The sequence below is a fragment of the Ranitomeya variabilis genome, chromosome 4 (assembly GCF_051348905.1).
Source record: "Ranitomeya variabilis isolate aRanVar5 chromosome 4, aRanVar5.hap1, whole genome shotgun sequence".
NCBI classification, from domain to species: domain Eukaryota; kingdom Metazoa; phylum Chordata; class Amphibia; order Anura; family Dendrobatidae; genus Ranitomeya; species Ranitomeya variabilis.
This window is the reverse complement of record NC_135235.1, coordinates 456,939,103-456,949,685: the sequence shown is the minus strand read 5'-3', so window position 1 is coordinate 456,949,685 and position 10,583 is coordinate 456,939,103. Positions and strand designations below refer to the sequence as shown.

Genomic DNA, 10,583 nt, shown 5'->3' with positions numbered 1-10,583 from the left:
TACTGTTTAATTGCAGCCTCCATGCTGAGTGCTTGGTGGCCACAGCATGGCTGGTCCCCATATGGACTCATAAGTGGAGACATGCACTGGAACACTGACTCTGCCCCATCTTCTTGGGAGTTGCTTGAGGATGTTAAGCCATGACAGGATCAGGCTGTTCATTAGTACACTGACATTTAAAGAGTGACAAGGATTTTTCCATTCATGCAGAGATCTCATTTAATTGAAATTGTTGACTGCCTGGTGTGGACACATTCCTGGAGATACTAGTGAACTGGTGAAAACTGGAAATCTGTAAAGAAACAAAATACCAAAATTGATTTGAAAGCGAAATTTTGTAATCACCAAAAAAAATAAAATTGACCTGAAAGACAATTTAAAATTTACACATATGTAAAATTGTGTTGCCTACATTGTCCCATCTCTGGGATCATCACCAGCCACTACTGGAAATCTCATATCAACGAATAAGGTGAAGAGTAGATGGAAGATCATGTTATACTTCGTTGGAAATACAATACAAAGTTGGGATTGATGTGACTCGAATGTCCACGCTTAACAAAACCTCATATTGCTTTATAGACTTTTCAGAGTTTGAGGAACTTGGAGGTCAGACCAGCGATCTCATGACACCACAATTGGATGATACAGCAGACAAAGATCTGGAAGGAGACTATGTGGACCTTTTAGAAACTGCTGTCACTGCAGAAAATAAACCATCCAATTCTTGCCACCAGGAAATGGGGGATTGTACGAGGGTTACAAAAGTCAACGGAGATCCTATTTCAAGTGTTGCTAATAATAAGTGGGTGTGTGGGAGAACTCAGACCAGTGAGGACGGGGTGTGCACCCCATGCCTTAGGAGAAAGCTCAATAAAGATTTGAATGTCAAGGAAACAAAGTGTCGTTTTCGACAGTCGTACCTTGCTGCTCTTAAGAATCCAATTAAGTTTATCTCAGCACCAATGGCTGGGATTTTGGAAGATACAGTTACTAGGTCCAGCACATTTTCTGCCTTAGAAAGCCCCATTTGTTCTCGTCGTAAACCTCAAAATCAAACATCTTCATGGCTTTTCCTTGGAAAAACTGACTCAAAATCTGGAGACATACAAGTACCAGGTGCTTCAAGAAACCAAAAAGTGACTTCTTCACCTGGAACAGACTCTTCTTCTCCATCCCTTGTGCACAGATTCTCCTTCCTAAAAGGACAGCGTGGCTCTTCATCATCAGGAGATGGCCTTGCCATAGATAGCAGCTCAAATCAGTATGGTGGAACTTGGAGAAGGGTATCTGCGGTCTGTTCTCCTAGACTTAGCCGGGCTAAGTTCTCTGGAAAAGGTATCAGTAAGTGCATGAGAGTGTTTTATAGTAAAAACCCTTTTGAACTTAGCTGCATTCAAAATATAGTTTAACCTTTGGTGAATGTGTGTGACTATATTTGTGAATCATTTGTGAATTGCAGTATCAGAACCAACCTCTAAAGCTATGGAAGGGTAGACACCCATAATGATGTATGGTTGCAAATATTGACCAAGTACTTCTAATACCACAGGGAATGATACTGATAGCATCAATGATTCAGGGATTAGAAAAAGGGTGTGCAGTCATGGTACCATTCTGTATCTGGTATCACATCTCATTCCTGGTTGAGTTTGAGCTGCGATACACAACACAATTGGTCCATTAAGAAGGATGGTACTGTATTTGGACTTTTCTCTCATTTTAAGTAATGGATTTAAGATCCAGTTGGACTAAACCAGGATCTACTCTGATGCTAGAGCTACATTGACAAAACTCAAAGTTAGGTGCCAGTATAAAGTCCAAAAGTTAGGTCCCAGTATAAAGTATGGTCCAATACTAGTTGTTATATACTTTTTATACAAGTAGTACTCCATTACTTACAGATCTTTTAGAGAGTTAACTAAGCACAGTTCTCAGTTTTGACATGTCAGGAATGGCTGATCCTAAAAATTATGGTTTTAGTTTGATTTTGCAACATGATACTTGAGATATAGTTAAACAGCTTTTAAGTTTTCATCCATTTGACAGCTATGTGTTTGCATTCACAAAGGCTACCACAGCTGCAGATCTACCATCCACTCAGTCCTCAAATACATCAATGACTAATGTGTCAACCACATGATTCTGACATCTCAAAAGTTTTTGACCCACCATACCCACAGGCAGTCCATTTCAAAGGTAGGCATGTTTCATCAGTTGCTCTATTGTGTAGGTATTTTCTCCTGGAAGGATTCTGAAGGAGAGAATATTTAATGCGAAAACATTTAGGTTAATTTCCCAAGATTAGTTTTTGGTGAGCTTTTGATGCTGCTTACTTTCGCTGCCCATAAAACACAGTACCTTGCAGTTCAAATCTCATGCTCATTATGCTATCCATTTTTTTTTTTTTACCCAGCGTAAACTGACCTGCAGTACATGTCTGAAATTTGCAACATGTCAATTTCCTTTGTGTGCAGACTGTGTTTTATGTACAGATTTTCCCCATAGAATTAGATGTGTAAAATGCGTGTGCATTTTTATTATTTTTCTGCTGCAGAAACGCACTAAAAATGCAGGAAATCCAAACATGACTATGCTTGTATAAATAAAATCTTGTCAAAGGCAAATACCAAGAAGTATCAAAAACACAGCAGTTTTATTTAAAACATGACATACCAACAAAGACAAAAACCACTGCACCAAAAAACGGAATAAAAACGCACTCAAAATTGCAATGAAAAAAAGCACAAGGAACCTAATGTACCTAATAGGTGCAGAAACGGTGCAAAAAATCTGCAATATCAAAAACTCCCCACCTTCCCAAATGCTCATCATGGGAATGTAGCCTTAGACTCCCTAAGAAAAATTGGCATTACATAGTCCCTTAGTCTGGTGGATACCTGGCATTGTCTTGGTTATATGTAGTTCAATGTATACTTTAGGGAAAGTATGATGGCGATTAAGACTGAATTATTTTTTGAGTATTTATTTATAATCAGAACTTGAGATAAAAACAAAACGAGCAAATACCTTGTAGTAAGTAAATAGTAATAGTACATTTAAATAACACAGGGTGCTTAGTTAACATTGGCTTGATAAAAAAAACTTAAAAGCCATCCCACCGCGACAAGTTGTACCCTAATCAGGTTAGGTACCATCACGATTGGGGTACACCTTGTCGTGGTGAGATGGATTTTACATTTTTGGATCAAAATAATGTTACTTAAGTCCCCTATGTTATTTGCATTTACTATTTTCTTACTACAAAGTATTTGCTCATTTTGTTTTTTATCTTAGGTTTTGCTTGTAAAATGGCCAGTGTGAATGCAGACCTATGCATTGCACTTATACCAAAATACGCTGTGGCTTAGGCCTGTTTCACACGTCAGTGGCTCCGGTACGTGTGGTGACAGTTTCCTCACGTACCGGAGACACTGACTCACGTAGACACATTAAAATAAATGTGTCTCTGCACATGTCAGCGTGTTTTCATGGACTGTGTGTCCGTTTGCAAAACATGGAGACATGTCAGTGTTCGTGGTAGCGCACGGATCACACGGACCCATTAAAGTCAATGGGTCCGTGTAAATACGTACCGCACACGGATGCTGTCCGTGTGCCGCCCGTGTGCCGACTGAGGACCACACGGACCGTGCAGGAGACAGCGCTAGAGTTAAGCGCTGTCCCCCTGTCTGTGGTGCTGAAGCCGGCATTCATTCCTTCTCCCCAGCAGCGTTCGCTGGAGAGAAGGAATGACAAATCAAGGTTTTGGGGGGTTTTTTGTGTTTAAAATAAAGTTCTTGGTCACCTCCCGCCTTCCACCCCCTGTGCGCCCACCCGCTTGCATTAAAATACTCACCCAGCTCCCGCGATGCTTCCTCTCAGCGCCGGCAGCTTGTCCTGTGTGAGCGGTCACTTGGTGCCGCTCATTACAGGGACGAATATGCGGCTTCACCTCCCATATATGGGCATTAAACTCTTAGAAGTATAAAATCATCAACATCTTTATATCTGCTCTTATTGATACATTTCAAAGAAATTAGCATTTTGATTCAGATGTGTTAAGTGCTCTGGACATTACAGAGCACTTCCTGAGACTCAGCCTCCCTAGTTTGTTTCCCTTCCCAGCACCAGACTCTTCAGCTCGATTGATAGCTTATTGCCTGTGTGAAGTCAGGCATCAGGCTAGGAAATCAGACAGTTGGCCATTAATCAAGCTGAAGAGGCTGGTTCTGAGTAGGGGAAAAATCTCTGGATGCATTGGCTCCATAAGTGCTTTGACATGCCCAGAGCACTTAAAGCCTCATTTGCATATGAATTAAAACACTAATATTCAAGAAACAAATAACAGAATATCCAATGGGTTCAAAGGATTTACAAATTTCAAAGACTTGCATTCCCACACTTGAAATTTAGGGGGGTTGAAATTACTGATTCCCTTTAATATATGTTTGATGTGTGTTGAACCATAACTGAACAACATCTTGGTCTTCAGATGAAGATCTCTCCTCAGACAGAAGGTTCACATTATCTTCAGGATACTAATTTCTAATACACTACTGAAGTATTTTTAAGCCTTAGAGAATCTTATAGGAAGAGAAGGGGTAAAGTATCATCTCTCATAATGGGTGCAGACAAGAAGGTCTTTTGGGCATGGGGTCCAGGTCAAAAGTAGAAATGCTATGACCCCTATAGTTACACCACTGATGGGAATCATTTGCATACAGCACTAGAAACAAGTCCAGAATTTCCAATCTGGAGCCAATGTCATTGGGTCACATAGGAGCGCATACTAATAATTATCCTATTAGCCTTTGAGGCAGTCATACAAACTAGTCCATTAGAATGCCACCAAAGCAATTCTATAAAATCACACCCAATTCTGATGATTGAAGAAAGGTCTTAAATTTCAGTGACCCTTTACCAGCGGACAGACATTTATTTCAATCAGCGTTGTTTGAGTTTGAATTATTGCATTCTAGTAGATCACTCTTATTATGTGTGATCACTCACCCACTGTGCAGGTCAACCACACAGTCTATCAAAAAGTCATTTGCAACCTGTAACCTGTTATTTCAGGAGGTAATACTGGTATTCTGGTTTCACGTGACAGGCACATCATTCTTCAGTGCACAGGTTACACAATATAGGTTGACATTTCCATTGGTTATAAAGTAATATATGGTATGTAAGGAATATATTGTACAAGTAGAATACCCGCGGCTTCGCTCGCAGAAAATATGTAAAATTGTTAGTTATAGTAGCTAAAGTAAAATTTTCAGTGTCACCCTGAAATTTACATTTTCAGAGTGCTACAGTAAGGCTTCTTTCACACTAGCGTCGGGCTCGGCCCGTCGCCGTGCGTCGGGCCGAGGTCCCCGACGCTAGCGTTGTCCCCGCCGCACAACGGGTGCAGCGGATGCATTTTTCCAGCGCATCCGCTGCCCCATTGTGAGGTGCGGGGAAGTGCGGGGAGGTGGGGGCGGAGTTCCGGCGGAGTTCCGTCCGCGCATGCGCGGTCGGAAAAAGCGGACCGTCGTGAGCAAAAAACGTTACATGTAGCGTTTTTTGCTCCCGACGGTCCGCCACTGCACGACGCATTCGTCGCACGACGGGTGCGACGTGTAGCAATCCGTCACAATGCGTCGCTTCATGTTAATCAATGGCGAAAAAACGCATCCTGCAAACACTTTTGCAGGATGCGTTTTTTCGGCAAAACGACGCATTGTGACGGAATGCAGTTAAAGCTAGTGTGAAAGTAGCCTAAAAAAAAATTTCCACTTTATATTATTTTGGCCTTTTACTAATTTGTCGTAACATTGATGTGAACAACAACTTTTTTTTTTATTTCAACATTTTTATTGATTTTTCATATTCGATACATACAGTATTATGTAGTATAAGCTATTATAACTATTTTTTGAACTATTTTTTATCAAAAATGAAAATGTATGCACCTTGAATTGGGTTGTAGTGAAATGCCTCCAATCTCAAATCAGCCTGCCTACATCTTTGCACACGTTGCATATATGGTATGCAGCCATTTTCACAATGTTCATCCTTTTGTATACATGTTTCCATACTCCTTCCTTCAGCCTGCCTTATCCGATTCTTGTGGAGACGACATTCCCATTGCTCTGATGTCTCAGCTTCCTTACATTTAGCCTGTCTCATCCGTTTCTTTTCAAGGCGCGAGTCACGTTATTCAATTGTCTCAGCTCTTTGACACAATTTTGCCTTTTTAGCTTTTGGATGAACTTACCGAATAGATGGTCGTTTTTTTGGGAGGCATTTTAAAAAACAGTCCTTAGCATTATGACCCTTTAGTATTCAACTGACACTGATAAGAGATGTAATAGGATGAATAATAATACAAAGCAGCCCTCACACAGTATTACTATGACCTGAAGGAGCTCACATCTCAGTAATGAATACCGCCTCACAGGCAGACTTGTCTAATTGCCCATTGCAACCAATCAGTGCTCAGCTTTCACTTTACCTCAGTAGCTTCAGTGATGAAAGCTCACTGTATAGTAAGCAATAATGACAATCTTACTATGAGGCATTTTTTGCCGGACCAATATTGCTGCTCAGTAATGTTTGTCTGCGTGCGTAGAGTGCATCCATCAGAGTGTGTTTGCATGCTTGTGTGGTCCTTGCGTGCACGTGTGTGTGGTGTGCATGTGGTATTTATGGGGTGGAGTTGTGGTATTTGTGGGGTGGTGTTTGTCTTGTGTGTGCCTAGAGTGGTCTGGTGTTTGTGTGATGTGTTGTGGCATTTGTGTGGTGTTGTGCTTGTGGGTTGGTGTATGTGTGCTGTCTGTGTGATATTTGTATGGTGTTTGTGAAATGTTTGTGTGTTGTGTGTGGTGGTGCGGTCCCTGTCAGTCACAACTGTTGTTTTCCCCTCAGCACTTTTACTTTCACCTTCACATTTCTCCATTATATGTATAGGGCCTAACTTCAGGGGCCCCAATCTCATGACGGGGGGATGCTAGCAAGGTTTAACGTGCGCAGTATTCTGCTCCTGCGGGTGGAGAGGAGGCGTGCCAAATTTCACCCAAATCAGACTAGAAGTGTGGATTTGTATAGAGCGGGCTACTACAGATTTCATATTTCCCCATTATATGTATAGGGCCTAAATTCGGAGGTCCCAATCTCATGACGGGGGGACGCTATCGAGATGTAACGTACGCAGTATTCTGCTCCTGTGGGTGGAGAGGGAGCGTGTCAAATTTCACCCAATTCGGGGAAGAACTGTGGATTTGTATAGAGCGGGCTACTACAGATTTTGAGTTATATATATATATATATATATATGTATATATATATATATATATATATATATATATATTATTTAAGAACAAGGAAAAAGTGCACAGAGATATTGACCCAATTATTGCTGCATATTGTGTAAGGTATACCGTTAAAAGCCTTATTTTGGAAGTTATGTGTTCATCACAATAGCTTTGAAATGGTGTCATATATTAGTTGAAACTACAAAGAGGTAAATCAGATCTATCACTTCCCTCACAAGAGCCTGAAAGAAGAATTTATTAAAAAAAAAAAAAGTTTACAATTAATTCCCTATACTGTGGAACAGGGAAAATGTTAGTATTAAAGAATTAGGGAAGTGTCCAAAGGACACATATCCAGTGGATGCCAATGCATATTAAAAGGCTATTTCCATCACAGACATTTATGGCAACCACAGGATATATCACAAATATCTTATGGATGTTCACACCACCTCCGGGATCTGCACTCATGTGGATAACAGTAGCTTGATGAGGTGACAATGAATGGAAAGGGGCATACTGTATATGGGGGCTGTTCTCATTCACTACGGAGCAATAGTAGTTCCCAGATCACAAGTTTTCTCATGCAGTGAATGTGGAGAGCCTCATATACAGTATGCCCCCTCTATATTCATTCTTTGTCACCTCACCAAGCTACTGTTATCCAAATATTGCAGATCCTAGAAGTGGCATGAACATCCATAAGATATATGTTATATGCACACCTGTTGCATCAGGATTTTACCAAGATGTAGGAATGTGAAATATGAGATTTTCTCACAAGTTGAACCAATTTCCTACATCTACTATGTCCAAGAGCTGAAGAAAGTTGTTCTTGCAGGGACTTCACCTAAAGAGGATTTATCACTATGTCAAAAAGTGGCCAGAAGTGGCCAGTTTTTCTGTTATTTTTATTCCCGCTGCCCCCATGGCATATACAGGTTCTTCTCACAATATCATTAAAAAGTTAATTTACTTCAGTTCTTCAATACAAATAGTGAAACTCGTATATTACACAGGATATAGTCATTACAAACAGAGTGATCCATTTCATGTGTTTATTCCTATTAATGTTGACGATTATGGCTTACAGCCATTGAAAACCCAGAAGTCATTATTTCAATAAATTAGAATAGATAACAAAAAACACCTGCAAATGCATTTAAAAAAGGTCCCTTAGTCTGATTCAGTAGCTCTACAATCATGGGGAAGACTGCTGACTTGACAGATGTCCACAAGGCAGTTATTGACACACTCCACAAGGAGGGTAAGCCACAAAAGGTCATTGCTAAAGAAGCTGGCTGTTCACAGAGTGCTTTATCCAAGCATATTAATGAAAAAGTGTGGTAGAAAAAGGTGCAAAAGCAACCGGGATAACTGCAGTCTTGAAAGGTTTGATAAGAAAAGGCCATTCAAAAATTTAGGGGATATTCACAAGGAGTAGACTGCTGCTGGAGTCATTGCTTCAAGAGCCATCACACACAGACGTATCCAGACATGAGCTACAAGTGTTGCATTCCTTTTGTAAAGCCACTCATGACCAATAGACAACACCAGAAGCGTCTTACCTGGGCCAAGGAGTAAAAGAACTGGACTGTTGATCAGTGGACCAAGGTGTTGTTTTCAGATGAAAGCAAATTTTGCATTTCACTTGGAAATCAAGGTCCCAGAGTGTGGAGGAAGAGTGGAGAGGCCACAATCCAAGCTGCTTGAGGTCTATTGTGAAGTTTCCACAATCAGTAATGGTTTGGGGAGCCATGTCATCTGCTGGTGTAGGTCCACTGTGTTTTATCAAGTCAGTGCAGCCGTCTACCAGGATATTTGAGAGCACGTCATGCTTCCCTCTGACGACAAGCTTTTTGGAGATAGAAATTTCATTCTCCAGCAGGACTTGGCACCTGTCCACACTGCCAAATGTACCAATACCTAGTTTCAAAACACCAGTATCACTGTGCTTGATTAGCCAGCAAACTCGCCTGACCTTAACCCACAGAGAATCTATGGGGTATTGTCAAGAGGAAGATGAGAGACACCAGACCCAACAATGCAGACGACTTGAAGGCTGCTATCAAAGCAACCTGGGCTTCCATAACGCCTCAGCAGTGCCACAGGCTGATCGCCTCCATGCCACGCCGCATTGATGCAGTAATTGATGCAAAAAGAGCCCCGACCAAGTATTGAGTGCGTTTACTGAACATACATTTCAGTAGGCCAACATTTCGAATTTTAAAATAATTTTTCAAGCTGGTGTTATAAAATATTCTAATTTACTGAGATAATGACTTAGGGGTTTTCATTGACTGTAAGCCATAATCATCGACATTAACAGAAATAAACACGTGAAATACATCGCTCTGTTTGTAATGACTCTATATAATATATGAGTTTCACTCTTTGTATAGAACTGAAATAAATTAACTTTTTGATGATATTCTATTTTTGTAAGAAGCACCTGTATTTCTTTAAAACCATTATATAGTTCCAGAGATATCTGTATTTAGCATTATTTTTTATGGTCTTTACCAAGGTGGCGTGGATAATACAGAGCAGACTAAAAACTCATCCCCCCAGAGAATCCTGTGTGAAGCTGCTTGTTAAAGACCATAAAAATTAGCACCAAAAAGGCCTAAATCTCTGGAACTGCATGATGTATTTAAGAAAAACAAAAAAACAGAATACTCGGGAAGAGCAGTGGGAATAAAATAAGTTCCAAAAATGGCCAGTTTTGACCTAATGACAGATCCACTTTAAGTTTCCTATTACTCTTACATCTTACTCAGAAAGATGAGGTTTGGTGGTGATTTGGTAGGTTCTACTGACATGTAGGTGCACTATGGCTATTTGTTTCTCTTTCCTGATTAAAAATAGGCACCATGTCATCAGAGAGAGAAAAGTGTCCGTGCCTACAGTGTTCCCAGTAGTTATACCAATAATCATGAAGCACATCATTAAATTGTGTCCGAGAGCAGAAAAATAGGGCTCTCCCAAAATTAGTGCCCAAGCTCATTGGGTCAACAGGACAACTCTAATAAACATAGAATAAGATGAAAAAACGGAGTATAAAAATCCCACAAAACATAATGATCATAAAAAAGGGACTTTATTAATACACGCTTACCCTTAGGGGGCTGCTGGGGCAAGTGGGAGAGCCGTCCGCTGACTTATGGGTAAGCGTGTATGAATGACCAATTGACTGGGAGTGATTTGCGGGGTACTGCCTTTGGCACCCACTTTGTTTGTTAAACCCCTCTGCCATGTGGGTGGTATTGTGTAATTACGGTCATT

At 40.6% G+C, this 10,583-nt stretch overlaps 1 protein-coding gene across 3 annotated transcripts in view; it reads left to right on the top strand.

Annotated features, from left to right (window-relative positions):
- The first annotated feature begins 219 nt into the window (after window positions 1-219).
- KIAA1755 (KIAA1755 ortholog) overlaps window positions 220-10,583 on the top strand; it is an 81,517-nt gene continuing 71,153 nt past the window's right edge. For all 3 annotated transcript variants that reach the window (XM_077251620.1, XM_077251621.1, XM_077251619.1), the window contains exon 1: window positions 220-1,338. In XM_077251620.1, coding sequence (XP_077107735.1) covers window positions 546-1,338 — 793 coding nt within the window. In that variant the 5' untranslated portion in view covers window positions 220-545. The remainder of the gene's footprint in view (window positions 1,339-10,583) is intronic.